The following is a 17716-nucleotide window of genomic DNA, read 5'->3' on the forward strand; positions in this document are numbered from 1 at the left end:
ATACCCCACCCCACCCCTGCTCCCCTACCCACCCACTCCCACTACTTGGCCCTGGCCTTCCCCTGTGCTGGGTCATATAAAGTTTACAAGACCAAGGGCCCTGCCCCTATTCTTAAGTAAGATACAATGCTTAGACAGAAAAATTACTTGCTTTCTTCTCTTTTCCTGGATTTTTGATCACTACTTCATCAACAATGCAGTCCTAGATTTATGTGGTGGTCTTTTTCCCTTATATAGAACCAAGATCATTCCCTTTATTTGAAGAAAGACCATTATCCCAGGGATTCAGACACCTTTAGGAGTGTACAACATGTAGTCTGTGGACTGCATGTGCTCCAGGACATCTATGAGTGAAGCACAATAAAATTATGGGTGACAACTTTGCATTACAATGTCAGCCAGTCAGACACCCTTGATGATTTTCATATTATGGCTCTATAATTGTGGTGTTCTTGTGAATTCATTTTTTTCTGATATTAAAAAAATTAGTTGTTAATCTGTCTTTTGACAGTTGGTAGTGACTAGCTTTGAGAATGATATTCCTTAAAGCCAAAATTGACTCTTGACATACTTCTGTTCATTATCACTGTCCCTCCCCTTCATGCAGTCTCTATCCAATGATGACACCTTTATAAGTCCATGGTTTATCTCATGTCCTCAAGATGATTGTCTTAGTTAAGGTTACTATTGTTGGATGAAACATCACCATCAAAAGCACCTTAAGGAGGAAAGGATTTATTTCACTCACAATTCTATATAAGATTTCATCATCAAAATCAGTGAGGGCAAGCACTCAAGCAGGTGTAGAGGCCATGGAGGAGTGTTCCTTTCTGGCTTGCTCTTCATGGCTTGTTCAGTCTGCTTTCTTATGGCACCCAGAACCACTTGGCCAGCGGTGGTCCCACTCACAATGGGTCAGGCCCTTACCCATCAATCACTAATTAAGAAAATGCTCTAAAGGCTTGCCTACAGCCTGATCTTATGGAGGCATTTTCTCAGGAGGCTCCCTTCTCTCAGATGACTCTAGCTCGTGTCAAGTTGACATAAAACCAGCCAATACAATGTGTGTATTGTATTATTGTCTTAAACCTGACTGACTGCTGGTGGTATGGCCTTTCCTGGGGAAATGTGAACAAATTTCTACTTACCTCAGATATGGCACCTAATTAATGATTCTACTACAATTCAGTTTGGCAGATCAATGAACTTACTGGAATTACACACAGGAGCAAGGGTTTGTGTAACTCTGAGCATAGATGGTTTGAAGGCAGCATCTTTAAAAAGCTGGGGGCATGAATGTTTCCAGAATAATCAACTGGGGGATGTGGCAAGCTGGGGTACAATTTGTGAAAGGGTTCCCAGACATTCTTCCATGGATCAGGCATTTAGCAGGTCAGAGAATCTCCCTTCCCAGAAGTCATTACTATTTCTATAACCTATGGAGGGGCCTTGCAAATCCTGTAAGTTTACGGAGATTCCTGAGACTTGTGAGTTTATTTCCTGAGTCTTGACTGTAGGACAGATTGTTTTAGCTTGGAGATTTTTACACAAGCATTAGTCTTCTCCACCTAGCCCTGTTACATCTTCTAGTGTCCCCCTTAGGGACTGCCTGCATGCTTACTTGTCTAGCTATATCAAAGGATTTTCTTCTCCCACACAATTCCAGCTCTGTCATGGAGGGTGGTTTTGGAGAACAGAAAATGTGATTAAGATAATTAGCACAATGCCTGACATTGACTGTTCCTCAATACATACTAGGTTTGAGAAATAATGGGGATAAAAATAATAATGAACAAATACTGCCAGGAGAGAGCTGGTCTCCCAGGAGTGCAGACAAGCCTATAAGTGCAGGTAAGACCACTATTGTTGCTCAGAGGTACCCTCCTGGAACCCTCAGGACACAGGATATGAGGAGCAGCCTAGATAGGAGCCTTCTTGTTTTCGTCTGCATCCAGAGCTGACCCTGTGCCACAGAGCTACATACACAAATACTACTAGGAGAGTGCTGGTCTCCTAGGAGAACAGATAAACCTGTGAGTGCAGGTAAGACTACCACATATCTTTAAATTCTTGGCCCAAGAGGGATGGTCCTAGAGCCATCAGGACACATGAACTAAGGATCAGCTGGTGACAGGATTCTATCAGATCACTATGGATCAAGGCTGGTCTTCAGTAGCAATAAAAACACAGAAAGCCCACATATATATATGCTGAACAACACTCTACTCAATAATAATTTGGCCAAGGAAGAAATAAAGAAATCAAAGACCTTTTAGAATTTAATGAAAATGAAGGTACAACTTACCCAAACTTACAGGACACAATGAAAGCAGTGCTAAGAGGAAAACTCATAGCTCTGAGTGCCTCCAAAAAGAAAGTGGGGAGAGCATACACTAGCAGCTTGACAGCACACCTGAAAGCTTTAGAACAAAGAAGAAAATACAATGAAGAGGAGTAGACAGCAGGAAATAGTGGAACTCAAGGCCGAAATCAACCAAGCAGAACAAAAAGAACTACACAAAGATCAACAAAACCAGGAGTTGGTTCTTTGAGAAAATCAACAAGATCAATAAACTCTTAGCCAGAGTAACCAGAGGGCACAGAGACAGCATCCAAATTAATAAAATCAGAAATGAAAAGGGAGACATAACAATGGAAACTGAGGAAATTAAAAAAATCATCAGATCCTACTACAAAAGCCTATACTCAACCAAATTGGAAAATGTGGATGAAATGGGAAATTTTCTAGACAGATAGATCACATAAACCATCTAGAGTCCCACAACCCCTAAAGAAATAGAAGCAGTCATTAAAAGTCCCCCAACCAAAAAAAAAAAAAAAAAAAAAAAAAAAGCCCAGGACCAGTTTAGTGCAGAATTCTTTCAGACCTTCAAAGAAGACCTTCAAACTATTCCACAAAAGAGAAACAGAAGTAACACTACCCAATTCATTTTATGAGGCCACAATTACTCTGATACAAAAAGCACACAAAGACCCAACAAAGAACTTCAGACCAAATTCCCTTATGAATATTGATGAAAAAAATAATCAATAAAATTCTTGCCAACTCAATTCAAGAACACATCAAAATGATCACTCACCACAATCAAGTACACTTCATCCTAAGGATGCCAGAATAGTTCAATAGACAGAAATCCATCAATTTAATCCACTACATAAACAAACTCAAAGAAAAAAAAACCCACATGATCCTTTCATTAGATGCTGAAAAAGCATTTGACAAAATTCATCATCCCTTCATGATAAAAGTTTTGGAAAGATCAGGAATTCAAGGCCCATACCTAAACATAGTAAAAGCAATATACAGCAAACCAGTTGCTACCATCAAACTAAATGGAGAGAAACTTGAAGCAATCCCAGGAAAATCAGGGACTAGACAAGGCTGCCCACTGTCTCCCTTTTGAAGTTCTAGCTAGAGCAATTAGACAACAAAAGTAGGTCAAAGGAATACAAATTGCAAAGGATTAAGTTAAAACATCACTATTTGCAGATGATATGATAGTATACTTAACTGACCCCCAAAACTCCACTAGACACTCCTAAACCTGATAAACAACTTCTGGAATGTGGTCGGATATAAAATTAACTCAAACAAATCAGCAGCCTTTCTATCCTCAAAGGATAAACTGGCTGAGAAGGAAATGAGGGAATTGAAACCCTTCACAATAGTTACAAACAATATATAGTATCTTGGTGTGACTCTAACCAACAGATGAAAGATCTGTATGACAAGAACTTCAAGTCTTTGAAGAAAGAAATAGAAGAAGACCTCAGATGGTGGAAAGATCTCCTATGCACATAGATTGGCAGGATTATTATAGTAAAATTGGACATCTTGTCTATGCAATCCCAATCAATATTCCAACTCAATTCCTCATAGTGTTAGAGCAATTCTCCCATCCCATCATCAGCCACCAAACCTAGATACTAATGCACATGCCAGCAAGATTCTGCTGAAGGGACCCTGATTTAGTGGCCTCTTGTGAGGCTATGCCAGTGCCTGGCAAACACAGAAGTGGATGCTCACAGCCAGCTATTGGATGGACCACAGGGTCCCCAATGGAGGAGCTAGAGAAAGTACCCAAGGAGCTGAAGGGGGCTGCAACCCTGTAGGTAGAACAACAATATGAACTAACCATTACCCCCTGAGCTTGTGTCTCTAGCTGCATATGTAGCAGAAGATGGCCTAATCGGCCATCACTGGGAAGAGAGGCCCCTTGGTCTTGCAAACTTTATATGACCCAGCACAAGGGAAGGCCTGGGCCAAGTAGTGGGAGTGGGTGGGTAGGGGAGCAGGGGCGGGGGGGGGTTATAGGGAACTTTCGGGATAGCATTTGTAATGTAAATAAAGAAAATAAATAAAAAAATAAAGAGCAATTCTCAAATTCATCTGGAATAAATAATAATAATAATAATAATAATAATAATAATAATAATAATAATAATAATAAAAACACAGGATAGTGAAAACTATTCTCAACAATAAAAGAACTTCTGGGGGAATCAGTGTCCTGGACTTCAAGGGGTACTACAGAGTAATAGTGATAAAAACTTCATGGTATTGGTACAGTGATATAGACAGGTAGATCTATGGAATAGAATTAAAGATCCTGAAATGAACCCACACACCTACAGTCACTTGATCTTTGACAAAGGAGCTAAGACCATCCAGTGGAAAAAAGACAGCATTTTCAACAAATGGTGCTAATTCAACTTGAGGTCAACATGTAGCAGAATGTAAATTGATCCATTCTTATCTCCCTGTACAAACCTCTAGTCCAAATGGATCAAGGGCCTTCATATAAAACCAGATACACTGAATCTAAAAGAAGAGAAAGTGGGGAAACTTCTTGAACACACGGGTACAGGGGAAATTTTCCTGAACAACACCAATGGCTTATGATCTAAGATCAAGAATTGACAAATGGGACCTCATAAAATTGCAAAGCTTCTGTAAGGCAAAAGGCACTGTTTCAGAATGACAAAACGGGAACCAACACATTGGGAAAAGATCTTTACTAATTATACATCCTAATGAGAGCTAATATCCAATATATACAAAAAAAACTTAAGAATATAGACTCCAGACATCCAAATATCCCTATGAATAAATGGGGAACAGAGCCAAACAAAGAATTCTCAACTGAGGAAAGTTGAAGAACTCAGAAACACCTAAAGAAATGTTCAACATCCTTGGTCATCAGGGAAATGAAAATCAAAACAACCCTGAGATTCCACCTTACACCAGTCAGAATGGCTAAGATCAAAAACTCAGGTGACAGCAGATGGTAGTGAGGATGTGGACAAAGAGGAACACTCCTCCATTGCTGGTGGGATTGCAAGCTGTTATAACCACTCTGGTAATCAGTCTTGTGTTTCCTCAGAAAATTGGGCATAGTACTACCTGAGGACCCATCTATACCACTTCTGGGCATATACCCTGAAGATGCTCCAACATGTAANAAGGACACATGCTCTACTATGTTCACAGCAGCCTTATTTATAATAGCCAGCAGCTGGAAAGAGCCCAGATGTCCATCAACAGAGGAATGGATACAGAAAATGTGGTACATTTACACAGTGGAGTACTACTCAGCCAATAAAAATGACTTCATGAAATTTGTAGGCAAATGGATGAAACTTGAGAATATCATCTTGAGTGAGATGACTCAGTCATAAAGGAACAAACGTGGTATGCATTCACTGATAAGTAGATATTAGCCCAAAAGTTCAGAATACCCGATTCCATTCATAGACCATATGAAAATTAAGAAGGAAGACAAAAATGTAGATGCTTCAGTGCTTAGGAGCAAATATGGAGATAAAGTGTGGAGCAGAGACCAGAAGGAAAGGCCATCCAGAGAATGACCCACCTGGAGATCCACCCAATATTCAGCCACCAATCCTGGATATTATTGTGGATGCCAGCAAGTGCTTGCTGACTGGAGCCTGATAAAGGTGACTCTTGAGAGGTTGTGCCAGAGCCTGACAAATACAGAGGAGGAAGCTTGCAGCCAACTATTAGACTGAGCTTGGGGGTCCCCAGTTGAGGATATGGAGAAGGGACTGAAGGAGCTGAGGGTATTTGCAGCCCCATGGAGGGAGCAACAATGTCAACAGGCCAGACCAGCCCCCAGGCACTCCTGGGGACTGGACCACCAACCAATGAATACACATGGAGTGACCCTTGGTACTAGTCACATATGTGGCATAAGATGGCCTTGTTGGACATCAGTGGGAGGAGAGGCCCTTGGTTCTGAGGGTGTTCAGTGCTCCAGTGTAGGGGAATGCCAGGGTTGTTGGATTGGAGTTGGTGGGTGGAGGAGCACCTTCATAGAGTCAGGTGGAGGGGGAATGGGATAGGAGATTTTCTAAGGGGAGACATGGAAAGGGGAAAATATTTGAAATGTATATAAAGAAAATATCCACAATGCCCCCAATGGAGAAGCTAGAGAAAGTACCCAAGGAGCTGAAGGGGTCTGCAACCCTGTAGGTGGAACAACAATATGAACTAACCAGTACCCCCAGAGCTCGTGTCTCTAGCTGCAGATGTAGCAGAAGATGGCCTAGTCAGCCATCATTGGGAAGAGAGGCCACTTGGCCTTGCAAACTTTATATGACCCAGTACCGGGGAATACCAGGGCCAAGAAGTGGGAGTGGGTGGGTAGGGGAGCAGGGGGGATATTGGGGACCTTGGGGATAGCATTTGAAATGTAAATGCGGTAAATACCTAATAAAAAATTGAAAAAAAGAGAAAATATCCAAGAAAAGAAAAGAAAGAAAAAGGTTTGGGGAAATTTATGGGAGAGAGGACAAAAATATTCTAGGAGCTGGACTGTGAAGGTTTTTGGTGTGAGATTATATTTCCTAACATCGTCAGGAGTTACACCCAGGAAGTCTCAACATGACTGAAGAAACATAGGCTGGACAAAGACAGTAGCAATGGGCATGTTGAAGTGGAAAAAGGAAAGACCTTGAGACTTCAACTCTACACAAAGAATAACAAACAACTCAGGGGTGCTATGAATGGGAGGAATCAGCAGTGCACTTTGTCACAGCAACAGGGAAGGAAACGAAGACCATCGGATTCACGTAAACCAAGAACCTAGGTTTTCCATGTTGGTAATATTGATATCTGGGGTCATACCACCTTCCATACTACCTTCTGGTAGTTTGTGGAACAACTTCTCGAACACTGTGCACTAGATCCCAGTGTTACCCTCGTTCCTCGTTGTGAGAACAACAACAAAAAATATTTTTGCATCAGTCCCCTGAAAGGCAAAATTGCCCCAGTGGAAAGCCTATGTATGGTATAAGGGTATTATTTCTCCTGGCAACTAAGATTTTTCAGGAGGAAAAATAGTGTTGAAAATTTGGAAGTAGGTGAAATAAACATTTCAACTTCCTCCACGCTGGCTAACATTCATAGTTCTGGAAGCCTCTGTGCCGGGCAGGAGGGAACAGCCATCAACAGTCTCTGGACCCTGTGTAAAATTAATAAAATTCTAACCTGCCAGGCAAGATATGCCTCCTGGTGCAATAGTGGCATGAATATTTTTGGAAGTAAACAACTATTTCCTGATTGGAATTGAATCCCACCACACAGAAAAGATATGTCAAATATAAAAATATTTTTTATTTTTTTGGAAATGATTCTATTTATTTACACAGAAATATTAAGCCAGAAATGAAAATGATTCTATTGCTATATACAGGAATATAAAACCACACAAAAAGATCCCCAGGGTCTGCATGTAGAACAAAACTAAGTCTATGAGTTTATTCTTTTTTGTTGTTGCCATTGTTTTGGTTTTTGGTTTTTTGTTTTGTTTTTGTTATTGTTGTTGTTTTAATTTTACTTTTTACTAGATATTTTTCTTTATTTACATTTCAAATGATATCCCCTTTCCTAGTTTCCTTTCCAAAAACTGCTATGCCCTGCTCACCAACCCACCCAAGAAAGAGCATATCAGTTGGTTATCCAGTACCAAATGGTCATCCCTGAAAACATACATACATGTAATATTATACAGACTAAGCAGGTTGCATTTAGGAATATATATGTATATAATAGTGATGGAAAAAGAGACCATGGATACCGAAGAAAGCAAGGAGGGGTATATTGGAAGGTTTGGAAGAAGGGCGAGGAAGGGAAAATGAGTATAATTATATTCTAATCTCCCCCTACCCCCAGTATCCTGACCAAAGCAATGGAAGGGAGAAAGCTTACGTGGCTCACAGTTCCAAGGTATATCCAATCACTGTGAGAAGTCAAGACTAAAAGAACTCAAAACAGTCCATCATAAGACATTCACAGTCAAGAGCAATGAGCAATGAATTTATGCACTGTGCTCAGCTCACTGTCCCACTTTCGTAAGACTCTGTTTAGGGTATGGTACCGCCCACAAAGGTCTTCCTTTTAATCAAGATAATCCCCCACATGAATACTCATAGACTAACCTTAAATTAGACAGTCCCCTACTGGTGTCCCTGGAGGCTTGCCTCCTAGGTGTTGACAATTAATACCAATCATCACACCACTGCGAGAAGGCTGAGGGAACACCTTTGAAGAGAAGGAACCATCTGTTCTGTGTCACAGTCTTTGACATCAACATTGGCTTCAGTTCTAGCTGAAATGATGGGAAACAGCTGATGGAAATAAAAATATTTACATGTGATTGGCAAAGAAAAATTTGTTGCAAGGTAGATACAATATAATAGCAGAGGCATGCGTTTTCATCACTCACACTGTAGACTCAGAAGCAGGCAGGGAGTGTCAGTGCTTAAGAAATGGGCTTTAAATGCTGTGGCATGAATTAGTAGGTTGGGAAATGACAAGTCGGGTGTCTTATGGGGGCCATCAGTGGTGATGCTGGCTTTCTGCTGTCCATCCTAAACTGGAAGAAGAGGCATCGGCTGGGTAATTGTTGGCTGTGTATCACGTCCAGGCTGTTCAGACCTGACAAATCCAGGACTGCATCCTGGCATCCTCCATCCAGGGTAGGTTACTAGAGGCCATATTTTAATGTGTAGGTGGACTGGTCGTGGTCAGTCTATGTATCTTGTCTACACACCCTCTGCTTCTCCTTGCAGATCAACTCTGTCCTCCTTGCCTGGACACTGTGGGTTCTGAGGCAGAAGCTCTGCAGTGTCAGCTCAGAAGTCTCTACGCTCAAGGACACGAGGTACTGTCTCTCACCTTTCCTCATTCCTCTCCTTCTTCTGACAAAGCCTTACCACTCTCTCAGCTTTCTCTGTATATGATGTTCACATGCAGGGGTGTACATGTCATGACACACATGCAGAGGTCAGAGGAATCCTAGGGTGTTGATCTCTACTCTCCTGTCTCCTCCTCCCATCTCACCTCAGGAGCGCTGGTATTACAGATGTTCATGCTATATGCACATGGTTTACATGGATTCTCAGGACTTAAACTCAGGTCGTCACGTTTGTGCATTAAGCACTTCACCCATTGAGCTACCTGCCAGTATGATCATTTTTTTTTGTACATTCATTGCAGAGACATGATGAGGCTTGCATAGAATAGAAGAATCAGACATCAGACTTCTCACTCCATTGATGTCCTTTATGACCTGTATGACATTATGTTGCTTATATAGGACCTTTACAAAGCTCACTTTCTTTATTTGTAGAAAGGGGATATTAATATGGCTCACTTTAGGTAGCTAATGAAGTATTGCTATAATTTTTGGGAACACTGAGACTTTCATGGATCACAAATATTGATACATTCAGTGTGAGCACACACACACAAACATGGACACACATGCATAATGAACATAAATAAACATAGACATATGTACATATACATTCACACATATAAACATGGATATACACATGCATGGACACACATGCACACACACAAACAGGAACATATATGCACATGCGCACATATACTCATAGACATAAGCATACATGGACATATGCACACATGTGAACTCACATACATACCTACAAATGCACACATACATATTTGACACATACAAACATGGATATATGCACACATACATGCACACAATACATACACATGCCCACCTCACATGCTCAAGTACACACACATGCAAACACAACATGCACATACACATTCACACTCATGTACATACCCAACCACTCACATGTTCACACACAATGAACATTCATACATGAAATCATAAATACACATCCATTCACAAACATGCAGATGTGCATGCATACACACATACATTTACATCACACATGTACACACACACCATATACATATGAGTGCACAAAAGACACATATACACATGCAACACAAAAACATATAAGAAGGCTCATAATATTTTAAATGTTTGCCTATTTTGAGACAGACTTCCCTTCTGCGGGACAAGCAGGTCTGAAACCCACGCTTCTTCAGGGCTGTGATTATTCAGTGTGCCATATGGTCTGGCTTAGACTCTCTTTCTCTGGCTGGGGAGTCATACAGGACAGTGTGATGCATAGGGTCTCATAAATGTTAGAAAATTAGTGATTGAATAAATCATCCACTAACTGGCCCCAAGCCTGGACATTGACTGTTGTTACTCACTTAATTCTTTTCTTCTTCTTCTTCTTCTTCTTCTTCTTCTTCTTCTTCTTCTTCTTCTTCTTNCTTCTTCTTCTTCTTCTTCTTCTTCTTCTTCTTCTTCTTCTTCTTCTTCTTCTTCTTCTTCTTCTTCTTCTTCTTCTTCTTCTTCTTCTTCTTCTTCTCTTCTTCTTCCTTCTCCTCCTCCTCCTCCTTCTCCTTCTCTTTCTTCTTCCTCTTTTCCTCTTTTCCTTCTTTCTTCCTCTCCCTCTCCTTCCTCTCTCTCTCCTCATACTTCTCATACTCCTCCTTCCCCATCATTATAACAACAGCTTGCCTTTGTCTGGATTTTTATTTATTTATTATGAAGTTTATAGGATTTATGCATATTCTTTCAGCTACAACTGCCTCACTCCTTATTATGGTAATATAATATTCCACTGAATGACCATTCTACATTTTCTTTATCCTACATCTATGTTTTTATTCTATTGTATGTCCACTAACTGGTTTTAACCAAATCTGATCTAGCCTATATTTATCTATACTTATTCTATTCATTCATATTTTGATGAATATGAATTGTCTTCCTTAGGAAGGGGAAGAGAGAATGATTGCTTTGCCTGCATACTGTTCTTTTCATGTATGTGTCTATTTCATTTTTAAGATAATAAAAATGACTAAGAACTATATAGTAGTGATGGTTGCGTGAACTGTGAGTGTACTTAAAGCCACCGAATCACATTTTTTTGTACTTAACATGATGAATTTGCCTCAGTGAAAGGACCTCTCAGCATTTTATAACCCTGGGTTTACCACTCACATGAGATCTAAGTGTCCGTACATGGGCCTTTCCAGCCATTCACTGCTAAACCAAAAATTTATTCGACACACACCTCCACACATCTTTGAATACATGTGTATTTGTGGACAACAGCATTTTAGTTGACTATAGGACTTGAGACAGCAAAATTTTCTTTGAGATTTTGGGTTTATTTTTATTTCTACAAGTTTAAAATTTATTTTTGAAATACACAACAAACTTTGCTATGTCAGACATTTTTAAGTATACAAGAGTATTGGTGTTATAGTAAACAAGAGCAATGTCCAAGAGACAGGAAATTTTTCTCTGTCTTTATCACCCATGTGATGTCATATTCAGACAGTGCCAGGTCTCCATGGAGACCATACCAGCTCTCAAGACAATTCATTTTGTAAACATTATCTTCTAGGTTGCTGACCTTCAAGGCCATTGCCCAGATTTTCATCTTGGGCTGCTCCTGGGTGCTGGGCATTTTCCAGACTGGCCCCTTGACAAGAATCATGGCATACCTGTTCACCATTATCAACAGTCTGCAGGGGGCCTTCATCTTCCTCATTCACTGTCTGCTCAACCGCCAGGTATGCAGATGTTGCCTACTTGGATCAGCTTCTCTGAATAAAACCACCTACTGCATGTGCTTGTAGCAGACCAACTCCCATATCTAGGACTGGTGTGTGTATGTGTGTGTGTGTGTGTGTGTGTGCTTTGTATGCATTTGTGAGTATATGTGTTCTTTGTGTTGTGAGTTATATGTGTGGATTCATACCTGTGCTCTTGGCTAGACACAGACATTGGAAATATTTCTCTATCATGTTCTCCCATATCTCTAATATTTTATTTAAATAAAATTGTTGTGCATATGTGTGTAATCTCTTTGTGGAGCAGTTTGACTGAGAAACAGCCAAATTGTGAATTCCCTACTTTTCCTCCTGGGCCTTCTGTATGTCTATAGTCTGTGGTCTGTAGTCTGTTTGGCCAGCATGTGGTGTTTGTTAGATCTGTCTTAATTGCCTGTGTATGGTATCGGTTTGTTGTGCCACTGTCTAATAAAGGGATTACCCTGTGTTTATTGAATAGCACAGAAAATGCAGCATAGAAAAGGGACAAGAAGTTATTTTCAGAAAAATTTGACAGAGTTTTACCAGGGAAGAAATTACTTTACTGACCATAGTTGACTCAGAATATCACCTAAATTGTTGCAGATCTTATCAACCTGTTTCCACACATTGCCTTCTATATTTATGCAACATGTGTTTTGTTTCAGGTTGCCTTCAACTTGTTTGTTGCTCTCAGCAAATGATCATCCCCTCCCACACCCCATATACATTGTGCTGGGCCAGGGATATAGGAGGGCATTTAATTAAATGGCTTAGATGTAAAAAGCTGATAACCTGAATAATTGAAGGAATAGTAAGATTAATTACATTGTTCTCTTAAAAAGAGGCTAGGCTAAACATTCTGAGCACATGCAGGATAGAAAGTTGAACACATTAATCTTAGATTATTTCAAGGTATATTATTAACTTGGTAGCAATGTTTAGAAAAAGTTCAGTGTCTCTGAAGGCAGATGGTATTTTCAGAAGAATGTATCACCTCTTCTATGCACATGAGTGTAGTGCATGTAGAGGCTAGAAGAGAGTGCTGGATCCCCTAGAGCCGAAGCTGTGGGTGTTTGTAAGCCTCCCCCTGACATGTCTTTAGAACTGAAGTTGGGTCCTTCACATGAGTAAGGCAGACTCTTAAGGCCCCAACTCTTTTCTCTATCTCTTCCATTCTGTAGTTTGAGAGAGGATCTTTCACTGAGCTTGAAGTATCAACTGATCTATACTAGTCGGCCATCAAGCCTCAGAAAGTGTTCTCCTATGTCCACCTCCCTAGAGGTGGGATTTCTGTCGTGTGGAGCCATGTTGGTACCCACCAAACCCACCACCAAATTTTCCTTATTCTTGAATTTAGTACATACACACAATGAAATATGATCATACCTACTCCCATTCCTCTTCACCAGATTCTACATATTCCTCTTAACATGGTACCCAACCAATGTCATGTTTCATGACTTAAAAAAGTCCAGTTAGTGTTTTCCATATATGAATGAATGTGGAACTATCCATTGGAGCATATCCCCAGAAATGAATAATTCTTTCTCTGTCAGAAACTATTAACTTCCAATAATTCCTCAGTAAGGGGTGGAGACCAGAAGTCTTCTAACCAATACATGCTAGGATTTGGTTGGCTTGATCTTGTGCAGGTACCAACAGCTCCCATGAGTTCATGAGTTTGACGGACATGTCATGTCCAGAAGGCAGCACTTTATAGTACCTCTTATCTCCTTCAGCTCTTACATTATTTCTATCATTTTTCTATGATGTTCCTTGACCCTTTGTATATTGGTTGATATAGGTCTGGTTTAGGGCTGAGCCCTATACTGATTTATTTAAAAATGTGGGTGCTGGAGATCCAAACGTAGGAACTCATATTGTATAGCAAACTTAGTGACTGGGCCATTTCCCAGCCCGGTTTACTTTGCTTTCATTTGTTTCCACCTCCAGGTACGGGATGAATATAGGAAACTCCTCACCAGGAAGACTGATCTTAGCTCCCATTCCCAGACTTCTGGGATTTTACTGTCATCTATGCCATCCACTTCCAAGATGGTAAGGGACTGTACATTTCCCACTGGTGCTGATTAGAAGGGGCACAGAAGCTCAACAAAACTGAAGAATACCTTGTGTCAGTACTGCTGACTGCTAAGTATGCTCACTGTGTGGATTGCAAGATGGGGATATTGGGGCCAGAATCCCAGGGTTTGCACCCCACATTTAATACTTTTTAACTGGGCAACCTAAATAGGGTGGCATCGACAGATGCAAAGAGAATACACATGCTAAGAATTTTATTCTAGTCAATGACCAATGAGGATGTCAGAGACTTGTTATATTACTGGTTCAAAGAATGTGACAATTGATAACCCCAAGTTCTGTGACCAGCTTAGTTGTTAAGTCACAGGTGAGTGGATTAGGCTAAAAAGGTGTCTTAGCTACTTTTTTTGTTGCCAGGATCCAATACCCAACAAAAGCAACATAAGAAGGAAGGGTTTATTTTGTCACAGTCCAATGGTATAGTCCATTATGGTGCAGAGATCAGCATCAGGAGCATGGGGAAGCTGGTCACATGTCATCCACAATCAGGAAGCAGCGAAATGAGTGCTGATGCTTGGCTCACTTTCTCATTCTTATTTAATCTTGTCTCCTAGCTATTGGAATGATACTACAACAGAAAGAGTAGGTCTTCACATTTCAGTTAATGTCATGTAGACAATCCCTCACAGGCATAGTTGGAGGCTTCTAAGTGATTCCAGAATCTTTCAAGTTGACAGTAAATATTAACCATGGGAGATGAGGTTTTATTCTGCCATAAACAAAAGCAAATGAAATAAATTTTCAGAAACATGGTTAGAACTTGAAATCATTGTGTTAAGTGAAATAACCCAGACACAGAAGTTCAAATATCACATATTGTCTGTCATATGTAGAATTCATGTTAATAAGAGACATGAAAGTAGAAGTGTAACCATTTGGGAGGAGAAAGAGGATCAATGGGAATAGAAAGAATTGAATAGAGGGTAACAAGGTAAGTGTGATGTATGTGCATAAAACCACTATAGAGAAACACATCATTTTGTTCAATATACTAATAAAAAATAAATAACATATACATGTTTATACACACATACACACACACACCACACACACATATTCTGGGATTATTATATATCACATAATATACATATAATATTTATTTAATTTATTCAATGATTTTGTATCAATTTTTACCTTAACGTAACTTCATGCTGTGACCTCACTATTCACTTAGTGCATACAAAATACTTGGTCAAATGGGTCTGTCTTAGTTTCAGTTCCTTTGCCAATACCATGAAAAAAGCAACTTAGTAGAAAAAGAGTTTATTTTATCTCAAATTTCCAGAAAACAATTAATCATCAGGGAAGTCGCCACAGTAAGATATTGAGAGAACTGGCCACATTACATTCACACTCAGCAGCAGAGGGCAACAAATTAAAAAACATGCATGCAGTGCTCAGCACACTGCCCATTCTTACACAGTTTAGAATCATATTTCTAGGAATTGGTACCACCCATGGTGGGTGGGTATTTCTATATCAGTCAGTATAATCAAGACAAATCTATTGGTTAGCCTGGCCTGATAATCCCAAACTGAGACTCTCTTCCCAGGTGATTCCAGACTATGTCTAGTGGACAGATAAAATTAACCATTACCTTTGTTCTATTCTTTGTTGCTGTATCCCTGATAAATGGACCATGATCCAGAAAATCACCTCACCCAAAGATGCTCACACAAGTAACTAGTTAAATTCAGTGAATCACGAAGGACAATTGTGTTTAGCATTTCAATGTTTATGCTTATAGCCTGTTTCTCTATTGATATCCATGTACATGTGAGACAGTTGCCCCCACAGATAAGACTGGATAATTTTTAGATCAATTCTGCTTCTAACTGAGGTCATTCTCTTTTGTGTTTTTCAGGGTTAACATCCTTTCTTGCTTTTAAATATATTATGGAATAACATCTGAGGATTGTAAGTGCTTTAAGGAGCACACTTTTAATCACTATCTAGCTTATGGAAATTTAGGGTATCAGGAGTTGATGGCAGTTTTGTTTTAAATTCAAAACATGGACAGATGGATCCAAACTCCAGGAGTTTCATGCACCAAGGAGAAACACAAGATACTTACCTGAATAAGTTTGTCTTTTGTGCCTTACAACTATGATGCTCCACATGTTTTGAAAAGAGCATGTCCTATTTCGATGGTACAAGAAATTACCATTTTTGTGTCTCTTTTGCACTTTCTTGTGGTGTTCCAGAAATTCTCGTTTAATACTTATCAAGTGGTGAACACAGATTAGCTCCCAATAAATTATTTGTTGTCTGTCTGAATGACTTATTTATCTTTTATTTATTCTTTTACAAATTTAGGTATGTATGCATTGGTTATATCCACACCAATTCTTCCACTTCCTGGGCAAACTATCTTCACATTCTGTATCTCTTGTAAGTCAGTGGGTCAAGTTATTGCTTCTGAATGCTGGGATGTGAACTGATTTTGTGGATGTTGCAGCTTGATCATGTGTAGAAACGATAGCTACAGTGAGTATAAGGACATGGGTCTATGCCATGTCCAGAAGACATCATGGCATCTCCAGCTCATACATTCTAGCTTCTCTTCCATAATGTTCTCTGAATTGGGGGTTTCATATAACTGTCTTACTTAGGGCCAAGCATTAAGTAGTTATTTATTTTCAGTACTTGAAAAGTTATGAGTCTTTGGATCTTTGTAATTTAAAAGAAATGACCAGTAAAACCATAATGGGAAGACCAAGCAAGCAACATCATACAAAGAGTGGAGCAAATGTTCTACAAACACTAAAACCTACATATATTGTGTTTTTTATTAATCACTCCATTTGTTTACATCTCAAATGATATCTCATTCTTGGTTACCCCTCCACAATCCCCCCATCCCACATCTGCCCTCTCACCCATCTCCTTTGTCTCTATGAGGGTGCTCACCCACCCTCTACTGCCCCACAACTTCAGCTTCCCCTTACACTGGGGCATCAAACTATCATAGGACCAAGGGCCTCCCCTCCTATTGATGTCAGACAAGGTCATCCTCTGCTACATATATGTATCTGAAAGCTTGAATCCCTCCCTGTACACTTCTTGGTTGGTGGCCTAGTCCCTGGGAGTACTGGGTGGTCTGTCCAGCTGACATTGTTCTTCCTATGGGGTTGCAATCCCAATCTGCTCCTTCAGGCTTTCCACCCACTCCCCCACTGGGGTCCCTGAGCTGGTCTGGTGGTTGGTTCTAAGCATCCACATCTGCTTTGTCAATGGCAGGCAGAAACTCTCAGGGAACATCTACACCATGTTCCTGTCAGCAAGTGCCTCTTAGCAACAGCAACAGTGTTGGGATTTGGTATCTGCAGGCAGGATGGATGCCCAGGTGGGGCTGTCCCTGGACGCCCCTTCCTTCAGTCTCTGCTCCAGGTTTTGTTTCCGTCTTTCCCTGAGATTGACTATTTCCTGCCTTCTACTCCTTTTGGGTGAATTTGCTTCTTTTTGTTCTAGAGGTCTCAGGTGTGCTGTTAAGTTGTTAGTGTAAGATCTCTCCAGTTTCTTTTACAGCGCACTTAGTCTTATGAACTTGCCTCTTAGCACTTTCATTGTGTCCCATAAGTTTGGTTATGATGTGTCAACATTTTCATTAAATTCCAGAAAGTCTTC

General features: G+C 40.1%; 1 protein-coding gene across 3 annotated transcripts in view; it reads left to right on the forward strand.

The window, feature by feature from the left end:
- Adgre1 (adhesion G protein-coupled receptor E1) overlaps nucleotides 1-16366 on the forward strand; it is a 95786-nt gene extending 79420 nt beyond the window's left edge. For 2 of the 3 annotated variants that reach the window (XM_029531290.1, XM_029531291.1), the window contains 4 exons: nucleotides 9115-9206; nucleotides 11797-11965; nucleotides 13940-14044; nucleotides 15954-16334. In XM_029531290.1, coding sequence (XP_029387150.1) covers nucleotides 9115-9206; nucleotides 11797-11965; nucleotides 13940-14044; nucleotides 15954-15959 — 372 coding nt within the window. In that variant the 3' untranslated portion in view covers nucleotides 15960-16334. Of the gene's footprint in view, nucleotides 1-9114; nucleotides 9207-11796; nucleotides 11966-13939; nucleotides 14045-15953 lie in introns of all 3 variants that reach the window. The other variant, XM_021217760.1, reaches the window with a different exon arrangement.
- The last annotated feature ends 1350 nt before the right edge of the window (nucleotides 16367-17716 follow it).

The sequence above is a fragment of the Mus pahari genome, chromosome 18, assembly GCF_900095145.1.
Source record: "Mus pahari chromosome 18, PAHARI_EIJ_v1.1, whole genome shotgun sequence".
Taxonomy (NCBI): Eukaryota; Metazoa; Chordata; class Mammalia; order Rodentia; family Muridae; genus Mus; species Mus pahari.